Raw genomic sequence first — 13,835 nt, forward strand, 5'->3', positions numbered from 1 at the left:
TTGTCACCACCGCCTGGAGTGACACACATTCTGCCAAGTAGACATTAAGGAGAATATTGTGTTATATTATACAGTAAATAAGTTTAACCCACTCCTCCTACGATGCTTAATACAGAACCAAAGGCAAGGATTTTCTGTGTTTTCTCATTTTAAATAGAATTTCCTTGGGGTTTGGCAGTTGGTTGGTCATTTCTGAAAACTAAGACTCACTAAATAAATATCCACAGATTAATTGACAGTGAAAACAATCGTTGGTTGGGGGGCTTACTGCTTGTCAACAGATGTTATTTGTAAAATCACACATTTTCATGGTTATCAACAGTAAAATGTCCTACCACCGGCACAAACTTTAGATTCCCATTATATGTGAATACTGTAGCATGTTTATGGTAGAAACATTGAGTTCCCCACACTGCCTCAATCTTTAGACACAACATTTTTTTTTATTGCCGACATGAGAAGAAATGTGACTCCAATGTTTTGGTCTTGGCATGATGCCATTATAGAGAGTAAAATAGTCTACCAGACACACAGCCATGGCCAATGACCTGCGTAAATAGACCTGACCCGGCCTCCATTTATCTGTAATTTTCAGTGATTCACAACATGTCCAGGCAGCTAACAGGAACACACAGTAGAGTTTATGTCTGACCTCCATTATTCACATTCAGCAGTGGCGTTTTCATTGGTCTACTTCAAATGATGTATCACCAGTGACCAATAATATTTCCAGCATTTACGAGTCAACGAGGATTGCATGAATGCACCATTAAGCAACTGACCGGCACACAGTAGACTACTGAATACTGACAGGCATTTTTGGAAAAGAAGATTTATTCTTGGTCGAATTTGCAAGATCATTGTCATTCCTTCTTCAAATATTCATTTCAGAAATGTAGACTTTGGAGGATCCTTTACTGGATTGAAAAAAGTGAGAAGTTACAGAACAACTGTACATGCCAAAACACAGTGTAACAGCAGCACAAGCAGAGAGGATTAAAATAGTCAGACAACTTAAGCCACCACGATCTACTGCTCGTACCAGAACAGAACATGGGTGATGAGTTGAGTAGTGTTTTTTTTATTATTTATGAACTTAACTTTTAATTTATGGATGTGTCTTTACTTTATTTCATTAGAAAGGCTCCCTTTAAGCTAACACACTCACATACAAGAGAAAACACCAAATAGCACACAAGACGGAAATATGCTAGTTTGAATACATGGATTACCTATAGGAAATGATCTACTGGTAGTAGGACCGCCTGAGATGAGAGGCTGTCAGTTTGCGCTGAGAGCCTGGGGCACCATAGGAGACCAAATCTACTGGGAGTACTGGTCCGCTGGCCGCCACAGACATGAGAGCCAATTAACTGGAGAGCCCTATAGTCCACATTTAGAAGCACCCCTTAAGCAAGAAGACACACATATACACACACACACACACACACACACACACACACACACACACACACACACACACACACATACTGTAAATGCCTTCACTCCCCCACTGAGCAGATAAGCAGAGCCTCCCCAGTGCCTTGAGTAAATTCACCTTCTCCTTTCATCTAACTTAATATTTGTTTGTATAAAACTCACTGCAGGTGTGTGAATTAATGCTAGTTTTCTTCAAAGTAATTTATTTAGTTGAGGCCATCCTTTTTTTGCTATGAAGAGATAACCATTCTAGCTGAACATTTGCATTTCAAGCTGGAATTAGCTGCGTTGTGCTGCAGCAGTGACAGTGTTTCAGTGAATACAGTGAAAAACCAGAGGACCTGAGCCCGGCAGGCCAGATAAACCAAGCAAACACCAGCAAACACCAGCCGGCCCTGAGCAAACATGCTGAAGTGTGTACCGGCTGGGAGCTGTGGCATGAGATAAGATTCCCACAGCAACAGTCATGGAGAAAAAGCTGCTGTCCCTTTTTCACACTCTCTCTTATAACAAACAAATTCCTCCGTCTTTCTCACATCCTCGCTTCCTTCCTCGCCTTTCCTTTCCGTTTCACCTCTTTTCATCTTCTCTAGCTCTCTTTATTCTCTCCATACCCTCTTTAGCTGCTTTGCCGCCCAAAGAGGAGCTGAGCCACGGATTCCCTGAGCCAGCTGTCATGTTAAAACTTTAATTCCAGCTAAATTTCACACTCAGAGGCTTCATCTATGGCTGAAGGAACATTAAGAGTGAAGCCTTCAGATCAGATTAAGATACATTATGCATGGGGTAGAGGAAGTCAGGGGGAGGAAATGACTTCATTGACTTCATTTCATCTAAACATGTTGATGACATTACTTTTATTCCTCCCTCTGGACACTTCCTCTCAGAGGACGAGGCATTTCTATTTCATTATTCCTGTTGAATGAGGCAGGAGGATTCATCCTCTGCTGCACACACACAAAATGCCTCCATTGCCCAAATCACTCACTTATCCCTACAACAAAACACATACACGGACATATCTTCTCACCCAAATGCACCCCAAATATACACAAACAGTATCCTTGCTGCCAAACCAATTAACACACACACACACACACACACACACACACACACACACACACACACACACACACACACACACACACACACACACACACACACACACACACACACACACACACACACACACACACACACACACACACACACACACACACACACACACACAGAGAGAGAACTCTTCCCACACACAAAAACATCAGAATAAATCCACTCAAGATCAATAATTCACATTTCTTAAAACGCTTTAATTCTCTATAGAAAACTGGGATGCAATTTCCCTCTCTGCTTTGTCGGAAAAGTTATAAAGCATCCGGAGTCTCGGGAAGATCGAGGCATCCCAGATTATAAAGCCGAGCTGTGTTGAAGATTGAACATTTATGAGAGGAAGAGGAGAGGAGGCATCTTTATCAGTCCATCCAAATGACTGAATATTTGAGGACTGTGCATCACTAAGTAGCCCCGTCGATGTTGTGGGATGAGAGAACTGCTGTTTTCAAAGCATGAAGAGGAGACAGAGAGTGACAAACAGGCCTGAGGAGGGACAATACAAGTTCAGTTGGAGAGGGAGGGGAAGCAACTGCAGGACTGTTTGTAAGTGTTGTTGTTATTTTTGTATTGTCTTCTTAATTGGGAGGCTTATTCCACAGTGCACCAGTCATGGTGGCAGTTGAAGTGGGATTAAATGGAAGCCACAAACCTCTAACTGTCAACACAAGTTACCATTCAGAAACTGACAGCACACAGAATTGGGTGGAAAGGAAACTCTGCTGTGCTTAGAGAACCAATTACAAATGTGTGTGAATGTGACTGTGTGTGTGTGTGTGTGTGTGTGTGTGTGTGTGTGTGTGTGTGTGTGTGTGTGTGCGTGTGTGTGTGTGTGTGTGTGTGTGTGTGTGTGTGTGTGTGTGTGTGTGTGTGTGTGTGTGTGTGTGTGTTTGTGCGCGCTTCTTCATGTCTGAATCAGTTCCACTTCCAGAGATACATCTCCCACAACTAAGGTGATTTACCAGGAAATGAAACATCTAGAGCATCCACGATGGCATTTCCCCAAATACTCCCTGTCACACAGGAGTGAGAATCCAAGGAGCATTATTTGTAACTGTTCTACATTCAAACACACCTTCAAGTACATTTCAATGCATTCATTGAATCGCTGTTTTATTGATTTTGAAATGTTGGTGGATTTATGTTGTTTTTTTAAAACAATAAGAATGTAAACAGGCTAACAATTTGTATGTGGGTTGGGAGGTGTGTGGCGCAGTGGGTTAGTGCTCTGGTGTTCGGATCAGGGGGTCACAGGTTCAAACCCCACTGCAGTCAGCATGTCGTTGTGTCCCTGGGCAAGACACTTCACCCCAAATTGCTCCTGTGGGGATTGCCCACAGTATTGAGTATGTAAGTCGCTTTGGATAAAAGCGTCTAACAAGTAACATATGATGTAATGTATATCTTTAAGACAGGCAAATACAACACAAATACACACACTGGCCTGCAGGGCACCTCTGTCTGTTGCAGACTTTATGAGTCTTCTTCAACACAGAGCACACAGGGCTATATAACATGTCAATTAAAAACGATGTCAGTCTAGAGACGTTCTTGCCTTCAAGACATTGTGGGATTTGTGTTTATGTCCCACCTGTGGGTGTCTTTAACACACAGGAAGGCCATGTTCTTTATTTCTGCCTAGTAAAACAAAAGCCACTAAAATATAATTTGGGGAAAACTCTCAAAAAAGCTTGTCAGTTTTCTAAATTAAGGACATGAAAGTGCCTTCAACTTGGATTTTGTTAAATGGCCAGTCCACTTCACCGGTTTTACAGTAAGTCTGATTGTACGTATAGAAGTTATGAGAGTATTCCTATTTCGTACTTATAGTATTAACAACATGGTGTTCCTTTAGTCTATGGTTGAGGGAAATGGACGATAAAGCTTTATGGCATGTTTAAAGGCATTGCTCTTTGTGATTAAGAAGCTGCTAACACTGCATCACTTGCATGGGGTCACTAGCACTGCGATGTTCAGCATGTTTGGTTGCACAAAGATAATTGGTTGTTCATTTTGAGCGGCAAGTACCTTTTGTTTTAAACCTGTTTTTCGCTAGCCAGAATTAGCATTTTAATTGTTATCCCAGCTGATGTAATATCAATATCAAGCTAGCTTGATACCTTAGCGTTTCTCTATGCTTTGTTACCTGGCACCACTGGTCTTCACTCTTCCACAGCCCCACCAAGATGTCAACAGGAAAACAATGCAAAACATCTAACATCCAACCAAAGGATTATGACAAGGTGACTACATCCATTTATGTTATACAGTCTATAAACCACAAGCAAAGGAAACACCCATTTATGCTGTGCTTGAGTTAGATGTTGTTCACCGAATGGGACAATTTACACCTGTAGTTTGATGCCCATCATGGCCTCAAACGAACTTAACCTTTAAGGAGTTTTGATCAGCCAAAAAAAGTGGAATACACTTGTGGGGCGGTGCAGAGCCTTTAAGAAAATCCAAAACGCTGGCTTACTGGGTAAGAAAAAGTGTTTCTGATATCTGGTCTGTGTTGATATCTGGTCTGTGTTCCTCAAAGGGAAAACGATTAGAAAACTTTTCAGTTGCACTTATAAGTCAAATAATGACCCTGGGTTTGAGGGAAAGTGTTGGCTTCAATATGAGAAAGAAAAAAGGTATTGAAAAGATAAACAAGCACATTTGTGCTGTGATCAATGAGGTCTCAATCTCCAGGCTTGTGAGCTTTTCTATCCACACAAGCCCTTGGAGGCTTTTACAAGCCAGTTGAAATCACTGAGCCATGGAGAAGTTATCTGACAGGAGGAGGAGGTATTACTGATGTTTGCTTAAGCCTTGAACTTTAATATTAAAGTATAAAATGTGAAAGAGGCTGCCAACCCCATCAGTTTACCATTGGGTATTGAGAAATTACATATATCAAACAAATGCTTTTTTGGATCCTTCGTGCAGCACAAACATCCTAATGACTGATCACTATTGCATAGAGACAAAAGGTGGAACAGCTAATCCGCATGTGGCTCAGGGTTGATAAACACTTTTGTTAATTTAACAAAGAGTCAAATTAAGGTTATTTTAACGTTTTTTGTGCAAATTGTGTTTCTGTATGCGTTATTTTTTATACTGCTACAACTAATCATTAGACAGAGCCAACCTCGACTTGTAAATAAATTAAAACACACAAACGTTGAATGTCAGTTGAATGTCATGCACAATAGAAACTGACATTAGTTGAAAAATAGATCAAAACAATTCTGAATCAAAAATGGTTTCAAGTCAAATTTCAGGGATAAACACATAACACTAAATGGTTTGGTTAAAGCTTCATAAATGTATGCATTTGCTTTGGTTTCTTGTTTTTTTTACAGTAAATGGAGCATAGTTGCCGTGCAAGCTAAGGCCTGAAGGTGTAGTCTTTTGAGTCTGGAAAATTGACTGAGCTGTGATAAATATATGTATTACATAGAAAAGAGGCCGGCAAAGTTGTCTGCAAATACCTTTGATAAAGCATTGATCCCACCATACCTCACTGCTACTCATCTTTACAGTGCCAATAGACTCCAGCAACAACAAATTCACCCACTTCAAAAACTGCATCCAAAATCATTTGCCTTCATTTTTCTGGCTTCTCAAAGCTCAACGACAGGGACATCTTGTTCCACGGATCACATCACATGACCCTTGGCACGCCCTCAAAATATTGTTCACACATATAGTATATAGGACTTTAGAGGGCACCCAGTACTGTGGCAGAAGTCTTGCCTTAGTCGCCACACGACAACACTGTCTGTTTTTATTCTGTATGCATCTCAGCTACAGTCTCAATTTATCTGAGAACATGTGTACTTTTGTTCAGGTCAAATAAAGACTCTTCCCATCAGTATTTATCCTGGATGTGTATTTTTTGGACTAGAAAGGTATCATGCAGCGCGTTATTACCTGGTTGAACTCTCTCTGGTGCTGGACGGCCCCCACGTCGCCTCCTATGGGCAGCTGCGCCGACAGCTCCTCGTCCTTGGCTGTCAGCCATTCTATGATCTCCTGCAGAGAGAGCTGCAGCTTCCCACTGTTGTCTGAGAAGGCCTCTAGACGCACCCTGACAACACACACACACACACACACACACACACACACACACACACACACACACACACACACACACACAATAAACAATTAGTTCAGCAAATATTCTCCACACCAGATACTGCAGACTATATTGGGACCCAACCTCCCACTCTCCAGAATGTCGACATAGAAGTTAGCTTTGTTACCAACCAAAACTTATGATGCATACATTGTCAGTGATCATTTAACAGAGGAAAGTGGAACATAATAGGCATTTATTTTTACTTTATTGTTTTATAATTATATATGTGTTATACAGTTTGAACAAGGCCTTAATTGCCTCCTTAGCATGGGCTCAACGAAGGCAATCCTTATGACACATGGGCTGGAAAATGCAGCACTTCACTGGCTTGAAAACACATTGTATGGATCTGATGATGAAGGTAGTTAAGGCCATCATTCCATGTTTCCATCTCTTAGAGCTGCGTATGTATGTGTACTGTAGTACTGATCAGAAACAAGAAGGAAAGCGGCAGACGGGTAAGGACAAAGTTTATGATTTGAAATGCAAATAAGCATTTTATTTATCCTGGAAATGCAATCCAATATACAAGACACTTTACATCTATTTCAAACAATGTTATATGACAACCATAGACTGTATATATTATTCACAACGCTTTCAGTCACAGCAAAGCAAGCATACTGTTGTTTTTATGTAGTGGCACATAGCAGACAGTGAGAGACACAGAGATTCACAGGTTTGTTTTTCTGCAGGTTTGTTGGAGTAAACCAGTAACAAACAACAGAGATCATTTGTCTGCTCGCCACCTGCCAGCAGCATGAGAGACAGAAAAAAGGGAACCATGCTCCTGCACAGCTGGCACTAGAAGGGTGGAGGGTGTGATGTGAATGTGCCCCAGTGTTTCAATTACACACCAGAAGCCGGCACTCAAATATCATTATTCCTGCACATCACAATTTTTCCAGCACTGTCACGTCAGAAATGATGAGTCTGAGTGAAAGTCCGGAAAATAGAGGAAGACAGTCTAAGTGGCACTGCTCACAGCTATAAATGATGGGGGACATTGCAAAAATGTAATTGGACTGATACTCTGATAAAAGCATGAGTCAGAGGACATTTCTAAGTCTAAATGTAGTCAAACACAATAATCGCATCTCTAGAAATCACAAGGTAAAGAACATGCTCACATCCTGCACCAATAACCTGCCACCATCATAGATTTCATGTTAGCAACTTAGAAAGAAATCTCAGGCAATCTCCTGCAAATTGAATCTTGGCACAGAGGAGTTCTGACACATGAAGGATTGGGTATCATTTTACGGACGGCGGCTTGCGTGGAAAGGTGAAATCAAGCTTGTGAGCACATTTCAAAATTGATAGGCCTCTTTGTCCAACCCTGTGTCAGAAAACGTGCGTGAAGCAGACCGTGCCGTCCCCTAGCCTCTTGTTGCCCCCTGCATCTCGGCTTGCTGTGGTAATTGAATTTAGAGAGGAACAGTTTTCTGTTGCTCCTTCAGAACAGGCTCTCAGGCCATCAGTGCATACACACATAAAACGCACACACACAAACACACACTACAGCCGCAGCATTAGGAAAAAACTGGAATGGTAAGATTTTTCACACGATGATATAATGTGATCATCATATTAGAAAATCGAGTCTAGCGCACTTTCAAATAATAAATTAGACGATGGGTAAAAATGCAAAAATAGTGTTGTATGAATACATTTGACAGCAACAAAGAATCTGATGTTTTGTTGATGCTGAAACAATTTTTCATTCAGCTCTGACACACACACAGAGTGAACAAATCGCGCTCTCGCCACCAGAAGGCCATCCATCAAAGGATGACCCTGGCACTTTAGCAGAGAGGTTTCAAAACGCTTCAAATCACAGGGCAGACCTGCCACTCACACACTTACACAGAAACATACACACACAAAGCTCACAGTTCACTCGCCAATCAATGCTGCTTCTATTACAAACACAGAGGGTGAGACAGATACCACGCTGCCTGCGCTGTAATGGAAACGTCGTCACATGGTCAGCTGCTGCCAAGAACAACTCTCGCCCTGCTAAGCTGCTCTGAGATCAGGCTAAAGGTTAGCCAGGACAGGAAGGTGACTGAAGCTGTTTCATCTCCAGTGGAAACATCATGATATCATTTAAAGTGCTGTTTACGGGCCAAGTGCTGGGTTAGTGGAGGAGATGCCAAGGGTTTCGAGTGTGTGTTTGTGTGTGCAATTAGAAACAGGTCATGTGTGTTTGCTCTTCTATCTTTGTGAAGAGTAGTCTAATTTGACTTGGACCAGCAATCATTGATTATTGTTGGACACTTGAGGCCTGAGCAACAAGCTATAAACACAACACTGCCATATTATAACCTCCTTGAGTTGTTATTGTGAAAGTGTATCAGCAAACGATTGCCTTTTTATAAATTAAATGGACATTTAGCCACATTTACTTTCATGTTTAGCTGTGCTTTTGTCCACTTGGCCTATCTTTTAATAGTTACTCAGTTTATTGTGCCATATAATGCGTCTGTTAGGTCTATTTTGAGCTGTAGATTTTCCATTTGTGCTGGAGAATACTTTCATTAGCGGGGTTTGTGGGATTAATTTGAAATATATTACATTGTCCACATTCAGCATAATGTCACCTCTTGTAAAATTGTCCCTCATCGATGTTATTTGAATAGTTTCTCGACAACAATGAAGCTCTGTGTCATAGAGCTCACAAAGATTGCTCATTCAATAGTTGGATGTAGGGAATGTGTCATTACAAGTTTACAAACATGTAAGGTGGTCATTTGTTGGTTCAGATTGTATCTTTGTAAAAAAGCTGTCCGAGAATAACAAAAGGACCAAATTGCTTTGTGCTGTGTTGATGTGTTTATGAGTCTGTGTGTTTGTATGTGTGTGCGCCTGTTCAGTATGTGAGTGTGTTTGCATGTTTGTCTATCTAAGGTTGCAGCCAACAGGCTTGATGATGCCAGCAATACTCTGTGTGAAGGGGCTAATGGTGTGTAATGCGAAGTGAGTCGTGGACACACAGAGACAAACAGTTTCAAGACAGACAGCCACCAGGGAGCACATGATGAAATACTCTAAACGGAGAAAATAACAGGTGTTGTCATAAGAAAGATGGTACACTTTTTTCATTTCCTGGATTAGGTTCAGGCAAAGGATCGTGAAGCGATCAAATATGCAGCCCAAGATTAGAGAGCCCAACCCTTTTGTTATGAACCACAGATCCATTAAACATCTGTGCGTCCTTGAGAACGGCACTGAGCTGCTATCAGCAACACTGTCTGTCGCTGTGGATAACAATCACCTTGTAAATAAAAGGTGTTGTTTAGCAAACCTTGCTTTTACTCAGAGTAACTCAATGTTCTCACAGTTGGGATTGGAGACTCTGTTGCATGCTAATTAACATCCAAAGTAAATAACCTGGTCAAACAGAATCCAACTCCCAAATCAGTCAGAGAGAGGCTTACTGCTCATTCGATGATCAATTTATGCATGGGAGATGTTTTAGGAGAGACGAGCTTGCTAGCGTGTTGCCTCAGGGCCCGAAGAAGCTTTGAGCTCAACCCTGTTCCTAATTCCTTTCTTCACCCTCTCTTCCTCCCTCAGTATTTTTCTCTCTCATTTGCAGCGATGTTAAATAAGCTGATGGTGACAGAGCAGAACTGCCTTTAGTAAAAAGTGGATACATTCAAGGGTGTGTGTATATTTATCTCCAGGGATGCCACACTGTTAAAGGGTAAAATCAAAGTAGATTAAGATGTGTCATATTTATTGGGTCATGTTGTCACTCTTAGCGATGTTGGCAAGCTTAGGTTCAGGTCTCATGATGGAGAGAGTTCTGAAAAAGAAACTCCAAAAGGCAGATCAAACCATATAAAAACCAGGTTTCTTTAAATGGTGCTACACAGCTGTTAGAGTAATGAGTCATAACATTTGATCAGCTAACAAAACAGTTTTGTTGAAATCATCAGTAAAGCACATAAAATATTCAACATACACTTGTACAACTGTCTGTATGATATCTTATAAAGTTATTTCTCCTTTTTGGTGACGTTCCTACAAATATCCGGAACACTTGTCAACTTTCACTTGTTACACGCATAGCCTTTTTGTTTTTTTTAAACATTTGTCTTCACAGAAAACAACTCTACCGCTACGTAAACAACTCACAGAGAAGAAGCCCGTATTACATCACAAAGAGGCAGATCTTACAGAGATACAGTTTTACTTGACTACATATTGACCTTTCACATTTTTGATTAATGCTATATTCATGCTCTGAATGTGGTATGCAGAGCCTTCAAGATCAGAGAAAAAAATGAAAACCTAAATGCCAACCAATAGACTGCCGGAGGGCATCTTTAGATGGAGCTTCAACTAATTGAACTCGCTCAGTGGTGAGACACTTTATCAGTGCTTTTTGGATATAAAACCACGAGGTTTAAAAACAGTTTCTAAGTCTTCTCATACCCAATTTGGCGTTGATTCACTGTTTTAGTTCTTATTTACCCTGCCAAAAAATGGTGTAGCTCAAATTCAGACCAAACTGCAAGTGTGAATGCAAACGATCACTAAACTGCAAACTAAGTTATTGCACTTGGTCTACATCTACAGGAGATACAGCCATGTCGATGTTTCCTTCTTGGCAGATCAGATATTGTATAATACTGCAATACAGATGATAAGAAAAGAAGAAGTAGAAGACAGAAGTGAACTGTTTGGATTAAAAAAAGGCACACGCCTGTTGCTTTGAGAAAACAGCAAACTCAAAAACATGTCCTCGAGGTAACATTGTCTGTGGTGTTTATTATGTATGACACAAGTGCTAAAATCATAGGCTCTTATCAAAGATGCTCACAGTTTAGCAAACAAAAAGTATGCCTCCGTAATGGAAAGTCAACATAGGACCCCAGGAATCTGATCCCATGTCCCTCACCTGGACTGAAGATGCTATTGTGTGTCCACTAAATAAATAAAGCCCAAATTATAAGGCTGCTTCATGTGCCGACGGTAACTGAAAGATTTGAACTTCGATATCACTAAATCCTGTGCTGTGATAGCTGTAAAGTGCAAGCAGCTTGTTAATGTGTGCCAGTCTTCCCTGGGTTTCTCTCTCTTTCTGCTTCCCTTCTTTCTTTTCACTGTAGGGATAGAGTGTGTGGCGTGTGATGCATTCAGGGACTTTTATAACGACGCCTCGCCAAAAGCGTCTCTTTCAGCAGCTACTTTACACCTAAAACAGCTGGAAGTACTTTCGACACTCAAAGATTGACAGCAGGTGACGCCCACGGGGAGTCACATCTGTAACAAATGTACCACAGATAAACATGTTGCATGCACGTGTAGCTCAAAACGACAAAGAGAGTTTGGGAAAAAAGATTCAAAATAAGAAATAAAAACCCACAAGAAAATGTTGATACCCCTGAGTCAAAGGATGAATACAAAACAAATGAAAATCACTGGTTTTAAGGCAACTTTACGACAAATGGTAAACTTCTATAACACTGATGAACCCAGCTTTCTTTCGTTTTTACTCCTCAGTTTCAGAAATAAATCTCCTTTGCAGTGCGATAAAGAGTTGTCGTTAAAATAAATGTGATGAGTGTAGCTTTAACAAACAGTAATGAAACCATAAGAAGAAGAAGCTCATCCTCCTCTGTATAACAGTGAGTCACTGCTGTAATCAACCAACAGTCAAATGTTTCCTGTGTGAATGATGGAGCGCTGGAACATTACACTCATTCTTATAATGTTATATGAAGATATGTAAACCAAATTCCTTCTGTACAGTATGCAGAGACTCCTACAGTGTGTACAGCAGCACAGACATGGCATTATGAGTACGTCTGGTTCGTGCAGTTCATGTTTTGCTGAGGACAATCTTTCATTGTGTCTCTGAATCAGACACTGGCATGTAAACAGGGTTGAGTTGTAATGGATCAAATAATCATTTCGACAATGTAATCAGATTACAAGAATTTACTATAATCCCCCAGAGGTTTTCAATCTGAATGGTTATTCTTTGTTATTGTGTTTGTGTTCATGGAGATTTAGATCTGGGTGTTTATCACAATGTATGTTGGGAAATGTATGTGGGATTATTTAGCCCCCTTTACTCAGATTTAAAATAAAGATATAACATAAGATTAACTGAAACAGGGAGAGTGATTGCATATAGCTGGAAATAAATATCTTAAATATCACAGTAGTTTCCAACAACAAGTGTCAAAAAAGGATATGTGTTTACCTTAGCCCTTTAACGGCCTTAGTATGATACAACTCTTGACTATCTGGAGCAAAGGAGGAAGTATACCGTGATGCTATTATAAAAACATGAAGTCTACAGTAGGGAAACAAAACTTCAGACTTTCAAATGAAGACAGCTGCTTGTATTATGTTGATTTGTTTTAACAATGACAGTTCCCTTACCTTAGGCCACTGTAACCATGACAAAGATCCCCTAACCTTTATGAGATTTTAAAACAAACTTCTTGGTGAAAAAATGTATTTCTGAATTTAATTGATTGAATATTTTGTTTGTATATGACAAAAACCTTAAATAAAAACATGTTTGATCCAAACTCAACTTCCTCTTGAAATATTTCATTTGTGGCCCCTTTCCATTGTAGCCAGTCATTCCCACTCAATATTAAAGTCTACTATAACCTGGGACAGCATGCAGCATTAGGTTTAGTGAATTACTTTATTTGAGAGGAGCAGCGGATATTCATAACATTTCTGAAATATGCCAGAGTTAGCCAGAAAGGCTTTTTTTGCCTGGTAGAGCTCCTCAACAAGAAGCTGACACAAACAAAATACTGCCTTTTTATTAGCAAAGCCAAACAACTTTAACAAGAATTTCAAAACGGCTTTACCATAAAGTAACAGGTCATGTCATGACTCCAACATTTCCAGTCGGTGAGTACGCTCTTGAAACAGAAATCTTTTGAAAAGGAAAATCTGTAGCCTACAATGTGCTGACCTGTTTCTCTAGATATAATATATTATATCATCTTAAATATATAGAAGCTAATTAGCTAATAAATAAAGCATGTCTCCAGTGTTTGAGTCCTTGTTGTTCTTTGAATAGAGCACCATGTTCTCACTCCTTTGGGGATTCGATTTGATCCATTAATGCACGCCTGGTTACAATGTTTGCACAGAACCTGACTACTTCTCCTGA

At 40.3% G+C, this 13,835-nt stretch overlaps 1 protein-coding gene across 2 annotated transcripts in view; it reads right to left on the bottom strand.

Annotated features, from left to right (window-relative positions):
- drp2 (dystrophin related protein 2) overlaps positions 1–13,835 on the bottom strand; it is a 61,947-nt gene that overhangs the window by 39,300 nt on the left and 8,812 nt on the right. For both annotated transcript variants that reach the window (XM_079669600.1, XM_079669601.1), the window contains exon 3: positions 6,472–6,628. In XM_079669600.1, coding sequence (XP_079525726.1) covers positions 6,472–6,628 — 157 coding nt within the window. The remainder of the gene's footprint in view (positions 1–6,471; positions 6,629–13,835) is intronic.

This window comes from Notothenia rossii, assembly GCF_949606895.1.
Source record: "Notothenia rossii genome assembly, chromosome: 3".
NCBI classification, from domain to species: domain Eukaryota; kingdom Metazoa; phylum Chordata; class Actinopteri; order Perciformes; family Nototheniidae; genus Notothenia; species Notothenia rossii.